Genomic DNA, 22,664 nt, shown 5'->3' on the forward strand with positions numbered 1-22,664 from the left:
ATGTGGATGATGAACAAACTAAATTCTTCTTCTTTGTTCGTGGGCTGCAACTCCCACATTCACTTGCATGTACACGAAAGGGCTTTTACGTGCGTGACATTTTTAACCTTGCCATGTATGCAGCCTTACTCCATTTTCAGGGATGTGCATGCTGGGTATGTTCATGTTTCCATAACCCACCGAATGCGGACATGGACTACAGGATCTTTAACATATGTGTTTGATCTTCTACTTGCATATACACCCCGAAGGGGGTCAGGCACAAGCAGGTTTGCACATATGTCGACCTGGGAGATCGGAAAAGTCTCCACCCTTTACCCACCTGGCGCCATTACCGAGATTCGAACCCTGGACCCTCAGATTGAAAGTCCAACGGTTTAACCACTCGGCTATTGCACCTGTTGAAACAAACAGCTCCAGCAGCGGGCGGCACTCACCCTGTGTCGCTTGTAGGCGCTCCACCAGCCAAACACCTTGCTGCAGTCCTTGCACCTGTACGGCCGGCCCCCCGTGTGGCCTTTCATGTGCTTGCGCAGGTGGTGCGCGTTGTTGAAGGTGGCCTCGCACTCGTCGCACTTGAACACGTTCTCGCCCCGGTGCGTCATGGTGTGGTCGCGCAGGTACGTCTGCCGGCTGAAGGCCGCCCCGCACTCGTCACAGATGAAGAGCCGCTTGCCACTGTGCGTGCGCATGTGGCGCTTGAGGTTGCAGGCCTCCAGGAAGGTGGCGCCGCACTCCGTGCACAGGTGCGGCCGGTCCTGCTTGTGCGTCACCATGTGGCGCCGCAGGTTCCGCGGCTCCACGAAGGAGGCGTCGCACTGGTCGCATGTGAAGGGCTTGTCCCCCTTGTGCCTCTGCAGGTGGAGCTTCAGGTTGTGCTCGCGGAGGAAGGTGGCGCCGCACTCCGAGCAGACGTAGGGTTCCCGGTCCTGCTTTGGCTTCTTCTCCGGCTTCTCCTTGCGGGGGCGGTCCTTCCTGGGGGTGCTCTCCTTTCTGGTGCTGGTCTTCTGCTTTTTTGACGTCTCCCCCAGTGCCTGAAAAGTCCCCAGGTAAAAAAAACCCTGAGGGGGTCTTCCTCCTTCCTTTCACTCTGCTTTCCTTTTCATGTGTTATACCATACACCCATCATTTTCAGGTGTTATACCATACACCCATCATTTTCAGGTGTTATACCATACATCCGTCATTTTCAGGTGTCATACCATACATCCACAGGTGTTATACCATACACCCATCATTTTCAGGTGTCATACCATTCACCCATCATTTTCAGGTGTCATACCATGCACCATTTTCAGGTGTTATACCATACATCCATCATTTTCAGGTGTTATACCATACATCCATCATTTTCAGGTGTTATACCATACATCCATCATTTTCAGGTGTTGTACCATACACCCATCATTTTCAGGTGTTGTACCATACACCCATCATTTTCAGGTGTCATACCATTCACCCATCATTTTCAGGTGTCATACCATGCACCATTTTCAGGTGTTATACCATACATCCATCATTTTCAGGTGTTATACCATTCATCCATCATTTTCAGGTGTTCCACCATACATCCATCATTTTCAGGTGTCATACCACACATCCATCATTTTCAGGTGTTGTACCATGCACCATTTTCAGGTGTTCCACCATACATCCATCATTTTCAGGTGTCATACCACACATCCATCATTTTCAGGTGTTGTACCATACACCCATCATTTTCAGGTGTCATACCATACATCCATCATTTTCAGGTGTTGTACCATACTTCCATCATTTTCAGGTGTCATACCATACATCCATCATTTTCAGGTGTTATACCATACATCCATCATTTTCAGGTGTTTTACCATACTTCCATCATTTTCAGGTGTTATACTATTCATCCATCATTTTCAGGTGTTTTCAGGTGTTATACCATACATCCATCATTTTCAGATGTAACATACATCCATCATTTTCATGAGTAATAACACTCATCCATCATTTTCATGTGTTGTAACAAACACTCATCATTTTCAGTTGTTATACATCCATCATTTTCATGAGTTATAACACACCCATCATTTTCAGGCGTTATACCATACATCCATAATTTTATTCAGGTATTGTACCACATATCCATCATTTCCAGGCGTTATTATGCACACACGTCATTTTCATGTGTAATAACATGCATCCATCATTTTCAGGTGTTATACATCCATCATTTCTAGGTGTTATACCATACATCCATCTTTTTTTTCAGGTGTTATAACATACATCCATCATTGGTGTTATAACATGCATCCATCATTTTCAGGTGTTGTACCATACACCCATTATTTTCATGAATTACAACACACATCTATCATTTTCAGGTGTTACACATCAATCAAAGACAGAAACTCGTTCCCACATTTTCTCTGTCTCCCCCCCCCCCCTTCCCTTCAGAATCGTAACCCTCCAAACTTTGAAACAACCTTAGGCTGGAATTACAAACAACATATTTCTCTAACCATTTTTATCATATATATATATATATATATATATATATATATATATATATATATATATATATATATATATCCTCCATGCTAGACTTGACAGGCAAAGGATGACTCCAGCAACCTACGATACCCTTGGGTCATTCCAGGGACTGAATCGTAGCAGCATCTGGTATTTGGATTTGATCAGGGGTACCGGGTACTTGTGCATTCGAAAAGGCAACCGCCATGCATTTCTTTCTTCTGTTAAGTTATGCCAGAGCACCCAACGATGTTGCCGCCCTGCAAAGGTTTTCTTCTTTTTAACTTGCAAAAATTCAAAAATGAAACATTTCATTTCATATCTCATGTAAAACAACAACAAAAAAGAACCTGCCCCAGACAGAAAAAAAAAACCAACAAAAAAGCAAATACTTTACCCACTCAATAAACCAAGCGAATAAAAAATATCAATCAACAAAATCCAATAAAAACCAATAAAATCAAACAGAAGATGTACTCCCGTGGCTTACCTTTTCTTTACTTGCCTCGTCGGGAAACTGCTTTACGGGGTTGTCCTGGAACTGCTCCCCTTGATACTGCTTGAGTGGCTCCATCTGGAACTGTTTCAAAAATTGTTGAGAACTGCTAGCACATAGAAAAATATGTATCACTTCTGTACGTCATTCAATCCTAATACTGAAGTCTTACTCTTAGTATTCTATTTCTGAACATCAGTCCTTGCATAGTCATCTTAGTATTCTACTTTTGAACATCATTCAGTCCTTGTAGTCTTGGTATTCAACTTCTGTACACCATTCAGTCCTTGTAGTCTTGGTATTCTACTTATGTATGCCATTCAGTCCTTGTATTGTAGTCGTAGTCTTGGTATTCAACTTCTGTACACCATTCAGTCCTTGTAGTCTTGGTATTCTACTTATGTATGCCATTCAGTCCTTGTATTGTAGTCGTAGTATTCTACTTCTGTATGCCATTCAGTCCTTGTATCATAGGTTTAAATGTTTACTTCTATACGTCATTCAGTCCTAGTACTGCAGTCTTAAAATTCTACTTCTGTACATCATTCAGTCCTTGTATCATAGTCTTAGTATTCTACTTCTGTAGGTCATTCAGTCCTAGTACTGCAGTCTTAGATTTCTACTTCTGCATACCATTCAGTCCTAGTATTGCAGTCTCAGTATTCTCCTTGTGCACATCATTCAGTCCTAGTATTGTCTTAAAATTCTACTTCTGAACATCACTCAGTCCTAGTATTGTCTTTACATTCTACTTCCGTACGTCATTCAGTACTAGTATTTTAGTCTTAAAATTCTACTTGTGTGCATCATTCAGGCTTAGTATCAAGGTTATCACTATTATATTTCTGTATATCATTCAGTCCCAGTATCATCATCTTAAATCTCTACTTGTGGATGTCATGCAGTCATGGTATTGTAGTCTTAAGTTTCTACTTGTGTGCATCATTCGGTCTTAGTATTGTGGTCTCAGTATTCTACTCCTGCACATAATTCAGTCCCAGTATTTAGTCGTAAATTTCTTCTTGTGTATGTCATGCAGTCACAGTATCGCAGTCTTAAGTTTCTATTTGTGTTCATCATTTGGTCTTAGCACTGCTGTCCTAGTGTCTGGAAGGCGCACAACCTGGACAACGGATTTCTGCGGTTCAAATGTGGGTGGTTGTCCTGAAAAAGAGCCTGTCACCCCAGTGCAACCTCAGTACCTATATTTCTCCCAGTTTGTGTGTGTGTGTGTGTGTGTGTGTGTGTGTTTGTGTCTTGTGTGTGTGTGTCTGTGTGTGTGTCTGTGTTTGTGTGTGTGTTTGTGTCTTGTGTGTGTGTGTGTGTGTGTGTGTGTGTGTGTGTGTGTGTGTGTGTGTGTGTGTGTGTGTGTATGTGTGTAGTGTGTGTGTTGGTGTATGTCTGTGTGTGTATACATACTGAGGCCGTGAGGGGTTCACGTGTGTGCCAGAGACAAAGAAAGAGTGAGCATGTGTGTGCACATAAGTGTGAATAAGCGTGCGTGTTTGTGCATGAACATGTGCATGTGTACACACAAGCATACTTGTGCATGATTGCACCAAACACATCCAGGCGCATGCATGAAATCAGAAATGGTGCAGACGAATCTGCTCAACAACAATCCTCACTTCCCCAAATACTCTAGTTTCAAATTATACATACCTTTATTAACTGCTAGACCAAGGAAAATGTTTAACTAACATCTCATACATCCCCACCCCACCCACCACAAAGACACATCACACATACACACACGTACCCTACAAAACATCACACCCCACACATACATACACTTTCCCCACAACACACACACACACCACCACACACACACACACACACACACCACACCCCTCCCACACCACCCCTTCCCCACACACCCCTCCCCACAAGCACACACCCATTCCCCACCCCCCCACCCACCTTCAAGTGCTGGCTGCCAGTGTGTGGGTCCTTCACCGCCTCCACCACAGGCACCTTCCCCAGGGTCTGATTCACGTAATCAAACATCACCCAGCGCTGTGGGGGTGGGGGCGGCAGCGCAGTCGCGGCCTTGGACGTGGAAGCAGCCGCCACAGAGACGGACGGCTGGGGGTGGCCACCGGAAAACATCTCCGGTGGGAAGCACTGCTGCTGCTGCTGGTGTTGTTGTTGCTGTTGCTGCTGTTGTTGTTGTTGCTGTTGCTGTTGCTGGGTGCTGGGTCGGTGGGGGAGCATCATGTGGGTGTGGGGGTGTGGGTGTGGGTGTGGGTGCGGGTCCTCGTGCATATGCACGCTGGAGACAGTGGCGGAGGATGAACGGGGCTGGTGATGTTGGTCCGACATCTGGGCCTGTGGGCACACACACACACCATGTGTACAGTGACATATATATGATACACATATATACATAATGATATACATCAAAAGAGGAAGGTGGTAAAATGGTTATGGTGGAGTGATGGCCTAGAGGTAACGCGTCCGCCTAGGAAGCGAGAGAATCTGAGCGGGCTGGTTCGAATCACGGTTCAGCCGCCGATATTTTCTCCCCCTCCACTAGACCTTGAGTTGTGGTCTGGACGCTAGTCATTCGGATGAGACGATAAACCGAGGTCCCGTGTGCAGCATGCAATTAGCGCACGTAAAAGAACCCACGGCAACAGAAAGGTTGTTCCTGGCAAAATTCTGTAGAAAAATCCACATCGATAGGAAAAACAAATAAAACTGCATGCAGGAAAAATTTTTTAAAAATGGGTGGCGCTGTAGAGTAGCGATGCGCTCTCCCTGGGGAGAGCAGCCCGAATTTCACACAGAGAAAACTGTTGTGATAAAAAGGAATACAAATACAAATACAAGACGCTCATCTGCCAATACAGAGAGTCCATGACGGTCTGGCTTTGAACATAATATACGTGATATACATGACAGGAGGAAGGTGGCAGAGTGGTTAAGACATCTGCTCGTCTGCCGATAACAGAGACTCAGTGAGGGTCTGGCTTCGAACCCCCACTCTCGCCCTTCCCTCCCAAGCTTAAAGCCTGAACCAGACTATAAATGGCGGGCGATTTGAATCAAGCCAGTTTCTCACCAGAGTCTGACACTGTGACGTCGGTGAAGGTTTATTCAAAATAAAAGCCTAATAAAGCTACGGTTTGGCTTCATTTATGGCAGAGAGCGAGACTTGCCTAGCAGCTTCCAATCTAGACCTGAATTGACTTTGGAAAGTACAAAATGTGTCAGCTACACGTAATACAAAATTTGAATGCAGAGAAAAGGGGCGGAGCTAGAGCCGTTTGTGTTTGCGCTAGACGTGTCTGTCAGATAAAAATAGCACCAGCACGTGGTACTGTCCGGTGAGAATTGGAAAGCATGCAGACAGCCCCTCAACGTTGGCAACCGTAAACGACCACATTGTGTGGCAGGAGTACACAGGTATCTTTCTCCGCTAACAGTGAGTCGGTCTTTGTTTTGCTTTCACCTCCCACATGTTTACATTTCTACCGGACACGTGCTCGCGCTTTTTATAGATAAACTCCGCCCCTTTCCCTTTTATGGATAGGCTCTAGTGCGCATGCGCAACCGAAACCTTGCTCTCGGGAGTTAAGACTTTAACTGGAAAATCACACTGAGCATCTTGTCACTGGGAGAGGATAAACCGAGGTCCCATGTGCAGCACGCACTTGGCACAATGAAAAAGGAGTTTGTATTATACTCCATGTTTGGTGATACATATACTTACCATGTCAAACTGATGCAAACTAGGCCTATCGGTCTGCTCTGCTTGGCACAATTTTGCGCGGCTAACAGTGAAAAGACGCCCCTTCTTAGCCAATCAAACACCTCTAAAAGCTATAAGCGCTGAATCATTCCTTTGGCCAAGGCTCTCCACGCCATCTTGTCAGGTTTTCGCTCTGTCTCGTCTTATGCTTTTTTTGGCTATTAAGTGTGTTCATTTGGCCTTATTTTGCTGCATGCGGCTTGTCTGTATAACCCATGGCAACAAGTGTTGTCCTCTGGCAAAATTCTGTAGAAGAAATCCATATATAGTAGTAGTAGTCTTCATTTTAACGTCTTCCACTTTAAGTGATATTAGACGAGAAAAAAAAAAAAAAAGGAGGGGGGGGAGGTGCGGGGGGTGGAGGGCAGGGCGTGGTGGAGGGAACGGTATTGGGCAGAGGGTGAAAAATGGTGTGTGTGTATGTGTGTGTGCGCATGTGTGTGTGTGTGTGGTGGGGAAAGATACAGAGCACTGGAAAAAAAATTAAGCATTAAAATGGGAGACATAGGCACAATATTGAAGGAAACGCTAACATCAAACAACTGTAACAACTATAGCAAATGTCCAATTGGACTATGCAGCAACCTTCTGCAATAGCAGATAGCATCCTGAAATTGTCAAAAATACATTCAAAAGAATTTTCCGAGAAGTTTGGTAAAAACGATCTCAGACTCTGACATTCAAAGAGTATGTGTTTTCTAGAAACAGATTCTCCACATATGCATTTAACATCTCTGCTGAACTTTGTTATAAATCAATATATATATATATATATATATACGCATATATGCATGCACTCTAGGCTTGACAAAGCACGTTGGGTTATGCTGCTGATAGATATCTGCCTACCAGATGTGGTGTAGCGTATAAGGCTTTGCCCAAATGCTGTAAACACCTTGAGAAACTGAATCTGAAACTGAAACTGAGTGTCTGCTGTGTCTGACTTTGACCACCAGAACAGCAAAGGAGGCAAATGCTGTCCCGATTACCTGGGCTGGAATTTTATTACAGTGAAGAGTGTCTTTCCCCAAGTTACATCCTCTACACACTCTTGGCCAAGAGGGTTTCAGGACAGTCGGCGTTGGGATGGTTACCCCAATGCCATCTACTCCCCAAGGCTGCAGCACTAAGAGTCAGTGCAGTCTTGCCTCCTTGTTTAAGAGTCATAGTTCTTCACAAAAGACTAAAGCTGTACATGATTTCGCATTGCAATCGAGGAACCAAGGATCATACAAGTCTCATTTTGCTGTTGACCGACGGGCGCAATAGCCGAGTGGTTAAAGCGTTGGACTTTCAATCTGAGGGTCCCTGGTTCAAATCTCGGTAACGGCGCCTGGTGGGTAAAGGGTGGAGATTTTTCCGATCTCCCAGGTCAACAATGTGCAGACCTGCTAGTGCCTCAACGCCCTTCGTGTGTATCCACAAGCAGAAGATCAAATACGCACGTTAAAGATCCTGTAATCCATGTGAACGTGGGAGTTGAAGCCCACGAACGCAGAAGAAGAAGAAGAGAAGAAGCTGTTGACCCATTTGTAAGCTTATGCATATATCTCTGAAACAGTACTTGGCACTTACCTTACATGTATCAAATAATAATAATCAATACAAGACCTGAAAAGGTATAGACATAAACCTGGAGCAGTGGCCTAGTGGTGCGTATGTATTATCATTATCACCACTCGTGTAGTAATAATACAACAGATATCTAAACAAAACAGAAAAGCTGGCCTAGCAGTGTCATGTCCTCCTAGGAAGCAAGAGAATGTGAGGACACAGGATCGAACCCCACACTCACCAGTATTTTGTCCTCCTCCACTAGACCCTGAGTGGTGGTCAGGATGCAAGTCATTTGGATGAGACGGTAAACCAGTGTCCCTTGTGTAGCATGCACTTTGCCCACATAAAAGAACCCATGGCAACAAAAGAAGAAGAAAAAAATCCACTCTGATGCAATGACAGGAAACTAAATACATCTGCAGGCAGGAAAAGAGAAAAAAAAGAAGGAAAAATGGGGGTGGGGGTGGGGTGGCATCTTAGTTGCTTATAATGTTACAACCATGTGTTTTTACCATCATTATTATTATCATCACCATTATTATCATCTTAGTTGCTTATATTAACGTTATAACCCTGTGTTATTATCATAATAACACATATCATCATTATCATTACCATTATTATCATCTTGGTTGCTTATATTAACGTTATAACCCTGTGTTATTATCATAATAACACATATCATCATTATCATTACCATTATTATCATCTTGGTTGCTTATATTAACGTTATAACCCTGTGTTATTATCATATCATCATTATCATTACCATTATTATCATCTTGGTTGCTTATAACACACGATCATATCAGAACTGAAAACAACATCAGTATAAAAACCCATATTACCCGACACGCATGTGTACAAAGTTCTACACCTGTGTATTCATATATGTGAGACCGAGACACATGCAACACATGTTGTTAAACCAATGACCAACCAACTGAATGTGCGAACGAACATACATACATACATGCACACATCGATGCGCACGCATATCCGTGTACACACACACACACACACATACACACACACTAGTATCACTCAAAGTGAAAAGATGTTAAATCAAAGAAAAGAACACACACGCCCACTACTGAAGTATAAACATGCCTGTTGCTCACAACACTTCTCTCCTTTGTCATTCTTTTCTTTATTTTTGACTCACTTGTGTAAACAGAGTGAGTCTATGTTTTAACCCTGTGTTCGGTTGTCTGTGTGTGTGTGTGTGTGTGTGTGTCTGCGTGTCCGTGGCGGAAACTTGGGTTTTTTTACTCACTTGTGTAAACAGAGTGAGTCTATGTTTTAACCCGGTGTTCGGTTGTCTGTGTGTGTGTGTGTGTGTGTGTGTCTGCGTGTCCGTGGCGGAAACTTGGGTTTTTTTACTCACTTGTGTAAACAGAGTGAGTCTATGTTTTAACCCGGTGTTCGGTTGTCTGTGTGTGTGTGTGTGTGTGTGTGTCTGCGTGTCCGTGGCGGAAACTTGGGTTTTTTTACTCACTTGTGTAAACAGAGTGAGTCTATGTTTTAACCCGGTGTTCGGTTGTCTGTGTGTGTGTGTGTGTGTGTGTGTCTGCGTGTCCGTGGCGGAAACTTGGGTTTTTTTACTCACTTGTGTAAACAAAGTGAGTCTATGTTTTAACCCGGTGTTCGGTTGTCTGTGTGTGTGTGTGTGTGTGTGTGTCTGCGTGTCCGTGGCGGAAACTTGGGTTTTTTTACTCACTTGTGTAAACAAAGTGAGTCTATGTTTTAACCCGGTGTTCGGTTGTCTGTGTGTGTGTGTGTGTGTCTGCGTGTCCGTGGTAAACTTTAACATTGACATCTTCTCTGCAAATACTTTGTCAGTTGACACCAAATTAGGCATAAAAAATAGGAAAAATTCAGTTCTTTCCAGTCATCTTGTTTAAAATAATATTGCACCTCTGGGATGGGCACAAAAAAGTTTAAAAAAAAAAGAAGCCTAATTATATGCAAACTGCATTTACTGTTATATTTATATTTTTTGTATTCTCTAAACTTGGCACTTTGACCTCTTATTCTGACACAACAACAAGAGGAGTCATTATTATCATTTTTTGTTCAAACAGGAACTTCTTTTGCTAAGCATGGAATTTTTATTTATTTTGCAAACGTTTTGGTGCAGATAGTAAAAAAGGGAAGTTACTCTGTAATTAATGCTAGGGGACTTAATTTATCACAAGTGAGTCTTGAAGGCCTTGCCTGTCTTGTTATTGTTGCTGTTGACCTGCATCATACGTGTATGATGGTCAGCCGTGTTTGACTATGACCATCAAAACAGCCGAGGAGGTAACTGCCGTCCCCACGATCCCGGCTAGAATTTGATTTCAGTTGAGAGCGTCTTTCCAAAGTTACATCCCCACTCTCTTGGCCAAGAGGGTTTTAGAACAGTCAGTGTTGGAAGAGTTCCCAAAGGCCAACTAGCCCCCCCAAGGCTGCAGCACTGAAAGCCAGGGCAATTTTGCCTCCTAGTTTGAGAGTCATAGTCCTTCACAAAAAGACTAAACTGTAAATGATTTCCCATGGCAGTGGAGAAACCACAGCTCTCACTTTGCTGTTGGCCCAACTGTAACAGGTCAGTCTGTGATAGAAGCTGAGTGTTGGGCATTTGCTGCACAAATTGTAACTGTCAGGTAAACTGAAAACGCACAAACACTGAAATTGAAAATACAAATGGAAAAAAACATTAAACTTTATGCCAAACACTCAACATGCACAAACTGAAAAAAAAACAAAAAAAAAACAAAACCGAATGAAAAAAAAGCATCTAGAGAAAAAAAGACCAGTGGCACAGATAAAGTGAAACTAACCAGACAATGCTAAGTAAAACGTATGACCAGAAACATAGACCAGAGAGAGACAGACTGACCAAAAGAGAAAGAGAGGAAGGGAGGAGGGGAAAGAAAAAGGGAGACATCAGCAGTTCATTCCAACTCCAACAGTTACTACCTTAACTTCCTTTTACTACAGACACTTCAATTAGCAGACATACAAGCACCACATATTTTACTGTGCAAACACACAAACACCTTGTACTCAGCATGGATGTTGCCAGATCTGTTCATTTTCTATCTCCAACAAACATGAGGAAAGCACAAAAAGCCATACACCTACCGCAGAGGTCTGAGGCTGGGCATACTGATACTGGTCAAGGTGCATGAGGTCAGAAGGTCGTTCTGATACCGGTACCGGCATGTGAGCAGCTTGGTGATGTGCCACACCTGGCGGGAAGAGAAACATTGATCTCCGCATGAGACAGCTGTGCCTTCCTTACTTCCTACATCATCTTTATGACATCCGCGACAGGATGCAAAACCTCAACCTTTATCACTTTTTATGCAAACTTATGCTTTCTTTCTTTCTTTTGTTTCTTCTTCCACCTCTCTCTCTCTCTCTCACTCAGTCACTGTCTCTGACATGCATTCCTCCTATTTTTGTGTATGTCCTCCCAAGCATACACATTTGACATGCAGGCTATGACATGTACAGCAAATTCACCCCCACGTGGCACCCTCCCCAAAACCATGAAAGCAGCCACAATGTTCTTTCATGAGTGGTATTTGCATGGAACTTTCAATGTCCCATTTGATGGTTTTGTCCCAACCTATTATCTCTGGGCGAGTCAGGACACATACATGTCCTATTGTTGTCTCAGTGGATGTGACCACATCACAAGAAATTCCTGCTGTTTTATTACTTGGCAATGCACTGTGTATATAATCTGCATTTTATGCTTGTGGATATATATATACGACAGAGGTGAGTCTATGGATTTGCAAAGTAGATCAGAAAAAAATCTCCACTTTAGTTAAACCCACCAGGTTCAAGTACAACCTGGACTCGAACCATGGATGGTAAGAATGGCAGGCTGACACTCTACATACACAGGCACACACTCTGACACACAATACACACACACTCATCACACACACACTCAAACACAGAGTGACATGCACGCTATACATACCTGGGGTGTGATATCCTCTGTTGCCAAGAACTTGCACCACATAGTTATTGTCTGCAAAGTTAACAGAAATCATGAGAAAGGTTATGCACACACACACACACACACACATACAGTGATACACACTCTCTCTCTCTCTCTTTCTCACCGTAATATACACGGAGAATCTCCACCACCCCTCACCTTTTCTTTCTCTCTTCCAACACCTCCCAACCACAACCCACCTTGGCTGAACTGTACATGTATATGATGCACATATAGTTGTTCACACACACACACACACACACACACACACTTTTTGTGTGTGATACATGTATACATGTAACTTTGCATGCCTGTCTAATAAACCTTGTTAAGGTTTAACTGACATCAAAACTGATTCTGATTTTGATTCACACACACACACACACACACACACACATACGCACAGTCACACACATACTCCCCCCCCCTCCCCCCACAGACCCCCACCCCCAACACACACACCCTTCTTACCTTGGTTGATCTGGTAGATGTTCATGCAGTCCCCGTTGTGCTTCACACACACACACACACACACACACACACACACTTCCCTCCCTCCTCCCCACAAACCCACCACCACCCGTCTCACCTTGGTTGATCTGGTAGATGTTCATGCGGTACCCGTTGTGCTGCACACATACACACACACACACACAAACACACACACACAGAGACACACACACACACACAAACACACACTCCCCACCCCACCACCACCCCACACATCCCTTCTCTCACCTTTGTTTATCTGGTAGATGTCCATGCAGTCCCCATTATGCTGCACACACACACACACGCACACATACTCCCTTCAGCCCCCTCCCCCACAGACACCCACCCGCACCACCCCACACACACATCCTTCTCACCTTGGTTGATCTGGTAGATGTTCATGCGGTCCCCATTGTGCTGGGTGTGGGGCATAGGGATGGTCATCTGACGGCCGTCCACCAGTACGTTGATGGGCATGAACGGCGGCATATGGCTGTCCGTGTACGGAGGCATCCTGTGCAGCACACACAAGACATGACACACACACACACACACAGAGACATGGCATACACACAGATATATGATACACACATACAAACATATGACACACACATGAAAACAGACATGATACACATAGACAGACATACACCACACACACACAATACACACAGACATGATACACACACACACACACACACACACACACACACACACACACACACACACACATGATACACACACAACAGACATATGATACACACACACACATGATACACACACAACAGAAACATGACACACACACACACATTACACACACACACACACATGATACACACTCACATAGACATAAGATAAGCACACCACACACACACACACACACACACACACACACACACATCACTCTAATATCACTTCAAGTGGAAAGACGTTAAACTGAAGACACACACACAAACACACACACACACACACACACATCACTCTTCCTTTTACCTCTTTTTTTATTTTGGTTTTTTATCATTTTCTATTGCTTACCTTTTTCAACAGGGGAAAGCTATTCCCTATCAACCTAGAGCAGTCAATTTAAAAATCAATTGCACTTGATAATGCCAAAACAAGAAAATAAACAAGTGGAAATCTGCAGCAGTAATGCCCCTTTCTCCATCCCAATCACCAATATCTTTTCAAGAAGCTCAACAAATGAAAATGAATAGAATGTGAAACCAAGTTAAGACTTGAGGGGCAACACAAGGTTCAAACCATGCTGAAACATTTGTTTGTTTTGTTTGTTATGTCCTGTCCACTGGTGCTACACTGATTGCAAATAAAAGCATCAAAATATCCATATCAATCAATCAAAAAGCAAAGCATCCTATGCACTCATAGAATGCCTGTGGACTTCTGAGGAAAAAAAAACGCTGTTGTATCACAGTATTAGAGATCCAGGATAATTATTTAACTAATAACGCACACACACACACACACACACACACACATGCACCAATTTTCTGCTTTGCCCAAACCACACGAAGTTCAACAGTTTCAAACCGGTCATGAAACAGTTCCTGTTTGGATCGTAAAATGTTGCGTTCTGTTTACGATTCTTTGTGTCCGAGGCCCAAGTTCGAAATTCTTGCAAATACAGATCCCATCCAAAGTTGAACGATGTTCACATTTTATCTTTGAATGAACTTCGAATGCACCATATATTTTGTCGATTCTTTTATTCATCTGAGACTCGTTTTACGCATAAAAAATTGAAGAAAGTGCTGTTCACATAAATTTTGCAAATGGGTCCACACCACTGAAGACGAACATGCGGTGGAGGAGTGGTCGAGATCTTCCCCAGGCGTATAATTCAAGTAAATCAAATAACAAATTTCCCTGATTGGAAAAAGTCTTAAACAACTATTTGCGCAATCTTAATCGCTTTTCATGCAACTAAAACAAAAGAAAAAGAGAATCAAAAGCTTACATCTGTGTCGCCATGATCGACTCGTTGGACGCCATTTTGGGGCTTCAATGGACGATCAATGTTCTGGTGTAGGTCCATGCCAGTTTGGGAACCCATGCCAGTTTGGGAATCGCTGTTTACAGTTTGACGTCATTGCCGTGATGATGAAGGCAACAGTCGCAATGCGAATAACGTGTGTGAAGAAGGCAAGGGGCTGCAGAAATATCTCTTAAATATTTGTTGTTAATATATCAAGTATTACTCTATACATAAAACGGTAAGTAAGTGTCGAAATTTAGATGCCATCGCGAAGTTATTTAGAAGTCATTACTTTTTCACAAATGGAATTTGGAGGAGAAAGCAAAAAACTAGTCTAATTGCGAATGAACACAGGAAGAGTAAATTATACTCTGGTGAAAAGACAGCTGAGAATGCTTAGAACACACACACACACACACCCACACACACACACACACAAAGTTTATTTCAAAGACGCATCAAAGTGTGAGGACAGATTCGAATTCAGTTAACTCCTACTGCGATACCACATCAACTTAAAAAAAATAAATAAATAATGATAATTTCAACTCGTCTCTTACAAATTACACTGCAGTGACAAATACAGTCAAATAAGTCAGGTTAGGCTGGGTTGGATTGTCTCAGACACTGCCACGGGAAAATACAGCACCCCTCCCAGTACAAATGGCGAAAATGAATCAACATGTAGAATGTGGCGACTCATCTTGAAGAAGAAGACAATTATTTCTTAATTTATTCATTCTTTATTCAACGGAGTCTAAAATCACCATTCTATGTGATCATGATTTCAATACGTTCACCTGTTAAGCAGTCCTGTTACACACGTCAAATTTTCAGCATTTCTATGGTGAACATTAAGATAAAAAGTTTTGTTGTTTTTGTTTTTTTAAGAAAAATTAAATCTGCTTCCGAGTCACTGTACAAGGGAGGCAATAAATGAGTTCCCTTTTCTTGAACAAAGCCTCTGTTCGTCTCATGAACAGTTTCGTCCCTTTGATCAAGTCAAGATTTTGATGACATTTAATGAAAGAAAGAAATGGAAAAAAATAAAGAAACAAAAGAAAGTTTTATTTTTGCCTTTGTCAAAATACAATATTGTTTAACAGTCCAAGGGAAAGCAATTATTATGTTTGTTCCCTTTCTTTGAACAAAGCCGCAGTTTCGTCCCTTTGATCACGTCTGACAGAAAGACAACACCAAACAAGACTGTCTTTATGCTTTTGCATGAATACTACGTGAGGATTTTAACTGTGACTAACTGGATAGAAAATGGAAAAGTACCACATAGTCAAGAGTAATCAAATTTCATCTACTAAATCAATGTTTTAAAGCGAATACGTTAAATCCTTTTATTTGATTTTTTTTTTTTTTAATGTTTATAGCTCTTGTTCAATCAGATCATGTTCTGTGTCATTTGTGTGTGTGTGTGTGTGTGTAATGGCGCATTGCCTAGTTTTCTTTTGCCGCACCTGATGCAGGGATTTTCTTCATGAGCTAAGAAAACAATTCTGGTCTTATTTGTTGAAATAACTACATAGCCAAGTGTCGTTTACTTTATGGAGGTGTCGAATAATTTGTGTAGAAGAACGGACTGACTGAATAAATAAATGAATGAATAGATAAATTAATAAATAAACAAGCAAACACACACACACACACACACACACACACACACACACACACACACTGGCACACAACAAAAACAAAAACACGATATTCCGAAGTGGATTCGTGTTGTTTTCATCACCTTTTTGTCAATTGCAGCGCATCAGTTCCATCCGAAAATATCTGTCCATTGATGCAACATCTAGACATGTTTCTCTCATTCTCTCTCACCCTTACTACTGTAACTCTCTATTGTCTGGTTTGCCTGAGTCCATTCAGTCCCTTCAGCGCATACAAAACTCCGCTGCCCGTCGTCCTCAGAAAGAAAAGATCTGAGCACATCACTCCTCTTTTGCAACATCTCCACTAGCTCCCTGTCTCACACAGAATAAAGTACAAGATCAGCACTCTATGTTATAAATGTCTTCACAAATCTGCCCATTCCTATCTCTGCAACTGCCTTCACCTGTACACTCCATCTCGCCGGCTCACTACGATTGGCTTCGGATCCACTCTGTTTACGCATACCCAGATTCAAACACTCGACTGTTGGCCACCGTTCTTTCTCTGTCTCTGGACCTTGCAAATGGAATGAACTCTTTCGCTTCGTCAGGTCTCCACACTCAGCTCTTTCAAGTCTGGCCTTAAAACCCACCTCCTCCCTTCCCTACCCCTTCCTTGTCTTCAGTTTCTTCAGTTTTAGAGTTATGCATGCGTGTGAATGACTGGTGCGAAAGAAAGCGCTTTGATTTGTGTCTGCACAAGATTCAGCGCTAAATAAATGCTATTACTTTGTTTTATTTTTATTTTATTTTATTTTTCTTTCTCATATATCAGCTGCTTTACAACCTGATATGCAATGCAGATGAGGATCGAGGACTCTGACATTCCTGTGACATTTTCGGGTTTTTTTTGTTGTTTTTTGTGTGTGTGTATGTGTTGTTGTTTTTGTTTTTTGTTGTTTTTTTGTTTTGCAAAAAGAAAAAGAAAAGAAGCAAATACAAGAATAAATAAAGAGAGAGAATAGAGAATACGAATGATTTATTCAGCAAAGGCCTTTCTTTACCCCCCGTGAAGAAGGGGTGTGCACAGACTTCTTTTTTCTTCCCAAAACATATCATGTCAGTACGGTTTCTCTTTCTTGAAACCCTTCATACAAATAAAGGCACAGACTGGATTTTGGACAGTATCAGCATTTGTGTAAAGAGAGAGAGAGAGAGAGAGATACAGGTGAACAGTTCAGTTCAGTTTAGTTACTCAAGGAGGCGTCACAGTGTTCGGACAAACCCATATATGCTACACCACATCTGGTAAGTCAGGCCAACGCGCTTATTCAGACCTTGGAAAGGGTGTGTTGTGGGGGGGGGGGGGGGGGGGGGGGGCGTGGGGGGGGGGGGAGGGGGGTTGAAGAGGACAAGTGGGAAGGGAGGTTTTGAGTCCGGGCATTAGGCAAAACAACTCCCCGCCTTTATGCTGGAAACGTTTTGTTGAAGAGGGTGAGTTGCAGCATCAGGCCAATCTTTTTTTTTTTTCTTTTTCCAGTTTTCACCTGTACCCTTTTATTGACTCACTTGTGTAAACAAAGTGAGTCTATGTTTTAACCCGGTGTTCGGTTGTCTGTGTGTGTGTGTGTGTGTGTCCGTGGTAAATTTTAACATTGACATTTTCTCTGCAAATACTTGGTCAGTTGACACCAAATTAGGCATAAAAATAGGAAAAATGCAGTTCTTTCCAGTCATCTTGTTTAAAACAATATTGTACCTCTGGGATGGGCACAAAAAAAAAAAAAAAAAAAAAAGAAGCCTAATTATATGCAAACTGCATTTACTGTTATATTTATATTTTTTGTATTCTCTAAACTTGGCACTTTGACCTCTTATTCTGACACAACAAGAGGAGTCATTATTATCATTTTTTGTTCAAACAGGAACTTCTTTTGCTAAGCATGGAATTTTTATTTATTTTGCAAACGTTTTGGTGCAGATAGTAAAAAAGGGAAATTACTCTGTAATTAATGCTGGGGGACTTAATTTATCACAAGTGAGTCTTGAAGGCCTTGCCTCTCTTGTTATTCTTATTATTGATGTTTTATTATTGCCTTTCTCTCTCTGTGAGTATTAGACAGACAGAGGTGAGTGCATTAGCTCTGTGGTGGTCTTGATATTGTGTTTTATAATTTTTATGTAGAAGGTATTTGTGTGCGTGTATATTAGTGTGTGTGTGCGTGTGTGTGCGTGAGGGTGGGGAGCGAGAGAGTATGCGTGAGCTGCCATTGTTGTTGTTTGTTTTTTTTATTTGTAGATGTAGAATGATGATTGGATGTCATTTTAATATCCATTGCACATACAAAATTCTGCTATTTGAAGCTAATGCAGTCTCCAAGTCATGAAGTCTTAAGCTGTGTGTCTTGGGTTGAGATAAGGTGTGAAGTGGTGTCTGGCATATATTATGACCAACCTCACACCACGTCAGTGGTACTGACATTCATGAAAAAATATTGAGAGGGACGGGGGCCAGTTTAGGCAAAAAACCCAAATCACTCCAAGACCCATGTTATAATAGCCATGTAATATCATATATAATATAAGCCATGTAATATTATATATATATTTATATATATATATATATATATATATAAGATAGATATATAATTATGATTATTCATAGGATTATAATTATTTATGAAACGATATGAAGAATCAGAACTGACAGTAAAACCATAAAAAAACCCAAACCTCTCTCTGTGAAGGCGCTTTCTGGATTCAGAAACAGAACTGAGTAAAACTGTATACAATTTTTTTTGTTAATACATTTTTTTTCTGTTAGGAAACAGTGCAACTGTTGTGAATAGTATTTTATATTTGTCACCCGATACAAATGCCTGGATGTGTGTGTGTTCTCTCTGGTGCAGGCAGGCTACAAATGGTCTCTCAGCACGAAACAAAACTAGACTTGGCTCAGGCAAAATGTCTTGACGGGCGCAATAGCCGAGTGGTTAAAGCGTTGGACTTTCAATCTGAGGGTCCCGGGTTCGAATCACGGTGACGGCGCCTGGTGGGTAAAGGGTGGAGATTATTACGATCTCCCAGGTCAACATATGTGCAGACCTGCTAGTGCCTGAACCCCCTTCGTGTGTATATGCAAGCAGAAGATCAAATACACACGTTAAAGATCCTGTAATCCATGTCAGCGTTCGGTGGGTTATGGAAACAAGAACATACCCAGCATGCACACCCCCGAAAACGGAGTATGGCTGCCTACATGGCGGGGTAAAAACGGTCATACACGTAAAAGCCCACTCGTGTGCATACGAGTGAACGCAGAAGAAGAAGAAGAAGGCAAAATGTCTGCAGTTGACAGGAGAGGAGTCGTTTATTCCTCTGTAATAAAGACAGTTTATTCTACACAGGGATCGAGGCACTGTGACAGAACCAGTTTAGGTGCTGGACTTCTGATCCAATGTTCACCAGTGAACAGAGTTCAAGCCCCCCCCCCTCCCCCCCATCCCCCCCCCTCTCCCTTCCCTCCCATGTGGAAAGAAATGATTGAGCTCCATACTGCAATACCGAACCCTGGACAGAGTGAATGTGAATTTACTGTCCGTAATGGCTGTTAGTGGCGATACAACCTTTCTAACTTGAACCAAGACAACCAGCATTCGCACCCACTGGCAATCGATGCTGATTTAACTCACGTGAATAATAATGCACGTTACTTTGTTGGACACTGGCGTTGTTCCGCTCAGAGTTCAGCCATGGTCTCAGAGTGGCTTTTTCTTTCAGAATTTTACTTGGGGACAGCTCTCTCGCTGCCATGAGATTCGTAATTGATTGTTCCAAGGGCGGGTGGAGACCGTGCTTCTCTGGGTCCTCCCCAGCACCTACGGGTGTTTCTCTTTCTTCCTCTTTCAGAATTTTACTTGGGGACAACTCTCTCGCTGCCATGAGATTCGTAATGTGAGCTCAGAGTGTGAATCTTGGGTGTCTGCCGAGTTTTCACATTTTCGTTTTGTTTTTACAATCTGCTAAAATGTTGCACTGGAAGCGTAAAGCACCATGATATGCAATTTCCATACTGTTTAATCTATCAAACCAATTCATCATATGTGTGTCGGGAGACACTCACACACACACACACACACACACACACAGAGAGAGAGAGAGAGAGAGAGAGAGAGAGAGCAAAAACATAAAAGAAAAAGCAAGGCAAAGCAAGACACGAGAGAGAGAGAGAGAGGCCAAGACAAACTGGACATCAAAACCACTTCTTTTTTTTATTATTTTTTTTTACATTTTTATTTATAATAGGAACAGACAAGAAGACACAGCACGCTCCTCTATGCCTGAGTTATCTTCCCTTTATAGGTAAGGGCAGTGAATTCCACCATCGTGGGATACATGACGCAGATCCCCACCCCCTCCCCAACCAATCCCAACCCCCCACCCCAACCCCCTTTCACACTAAAAAAAAAAAAAAAGAAAAAAAAAAGAAACCATCAACAACAATGAAGTGATTCTTTTTTGAACCTGCAAGAGAAAAACATGACTTGAAATCAAAAGAATAAGACGACGAAAAAAAAGAAAAAGAAAAAAAAAAGACTGGTATGCTCAACTTGGTCACAAAAATAAAAATTGATCGCAAATTTTGTCTCTCTTTCAGAAAAAAATCTGATGATTAGTCAAGGGTTGAGTGGAGGTGGGTGGGGGGTAGGGGTTCCAACTGAAATGAGTGCATGGGGGGGGGGGGGGGGGGGGGAGAATGGAGAGGGGATGGGTGGGGGTGGAGGGGGAGGGGAATGGACATAGGTCACAGGCCTTATCTGCTGACCTTTATGGGTTGTGCAAAGGTCAAATCACCCCACCCCCACACCCCCAACATCCCCCTGTTCCTTTAAATTATGCTTACAGTAGGGGAGGGTAGGGGAGGTACAGGGAGGGTGCTGGGGAGGGGTGGGGGGTGGGGGGGGACAGGGGCCAAGAAAGAGGGCAACCCTTGTACACATTTGACAGAACAAGTTAACTCCCCTTTTCCCCAGTTTCTCCATTCTATCAATATGAAACTTCAACTGCAATTCTGGTCACAAACCAACTACTCTAAAATAGAAAACTTTTTTTTTTCTTTCTCTCTACAAAGAAAAAATATCTTTAAAAAAAAAAGTCCCTTGGAAAACTTTGCTGAAGACTTAATGTTGTTGAAATGTCCTCTTTTCATGGGTTGGAACTTTCAGAAGCTCTTGAACTCTTATTCATTCATTTATTTTCTATTCGTTAATTCATGTTCATTAGAAACTTAAACAAAACAACTGAGCTGTCTGACCTATTACAAACAAATAAAGCAGTTTGAATACTGTGGGCAAATTTTCTCCCCACCCCTTTACTCAAAGAATAATTTTTTTAAAATAAATAAATGAATAATATATATATATATATATATATATATATATATATATATATAAATACAGACATAAAAACCTAAACCAAGGATTGACATCCCTTCCTTTATTTCCAACGGTCTCTCCCCACCCCCACCCCCACCCTTTCACTACCACTTCTTCTCAGCTCTCCCCCCCCCCCCCACTCCCCCCCAAACTCCACATCATCCCACTTTTTTTGTTTTTTGAAACAACAACATGAACCAACTTTTTCTACACACACGACCAAGTCTAGTCAGACAGTGTTTACAAACAAGGGGGGGGTAACCAGATGGGGTTTGGAGGAGGGGTGGCTGTGGGGAGTAGTAGATGGGGGTGGTGGTGGTGGTGGTGGTGGTGGTGGTGGTGGTGGACATGGTCATAAATTAGTCACATGGGGTAGAAAGGAGACAGGAAGGAAATAAGAGGGAGAAGGGGGGGGGGGGGGTGTGGGTATGGGGGCAAAAAGGTCATTCACAGTGATTCATACAACCAACCAAGATGAGTTTCTCTCCACAAACATCAATTTCCACAGATTTGGGAGAGCGGGGAGGTAACAGGGAGCAACAGGGGGGGTGGGAGTGGGGGATTGTAAGGGAAAAAGTGTGTGTGGGGAAGGGAGGAAGAGGTGGGTGGGTAGGGGGAGAGGGGTGGGGGTGGGGCCTTCCATCTGCTAAAACCATTGTCACACATACTCTCCTCAACTTTCTTGCCAAAAATTAAAAGATGCATTTGTTTTTCTTTCCTTGGGAAAAAAAAAAAAAAGAAGAAAAAAGAAGTATCCATTCACATGTATCAAGTGTTTGTTACCATTGCCGCTTCAGATACATGCAAATAATAAAGAATAGG

The 22,664-nt window shown here is 42.5% G+C and overlaps 1 protein-coding gene across 1 annotated transcript in view; it reads right to left on the minus strand.

The window, feature by feature from the left end:
* LOC143277882 (uncharacterized) overlaps positions 1 to 14,840 on the minus strand; it is a 28,934-nt gene extending 14,094 nt beyond the window's left edge. The window contains exons 1-7 of the mRNA XM_076582832.1: positions 14,783 to 14,840; positions 13,188 to 13,324; positions 12,298 to 12,348; positions 11,445 to 11,551; positions 4,925 to 5,332; positions 2,999 to 3,088; positions 438 to 1,034 (exon numbers count right to left, since the gene is read on the minus strand). Coding sequence (XP_076438947.1) covers positions 438 to 1,034; positions 2,999 to 3,088; positions 4,925 to 5,332; positions 11,445 to 11,551; positions 12,298 to 12,348; positions 13,188 to 13,324; positions 14,783 to 14,817 — 1,425 coding nt within the window. The 5' untranslated portion in view covers positions 14,818 to 14,840. The remainder of the gene's footprint in view (positions 1 to 437; positions 1,035 to 2,998; positions 3,089 to 4,924; positions 5,333 to 11,444; positions 11,552 to 12,297; positions 12,349 to 13,187; positions 13,325 to 14,782) is intronic.
* Between the last annotated feature and the right edge of the window lie 7,824 nt (positions 14,841 to 22,664).

Source organism: Babylonia areolata, chromosome 35 (assembly GCF_041734735.1).
Source record: "Babylonia areolata isolate BAREFJ2019XMU chromosome 35, ASM4173473v1, whole genome shotgun sequence".
In the NCBI taxonomy this organism is placed as follows: domain Eukaryota; kingdom Metazoa; phylum Mollusca; class Gastropoda; order Neogastropoda; family Buccinidae; genus Babylonia; species Babylonia areolata.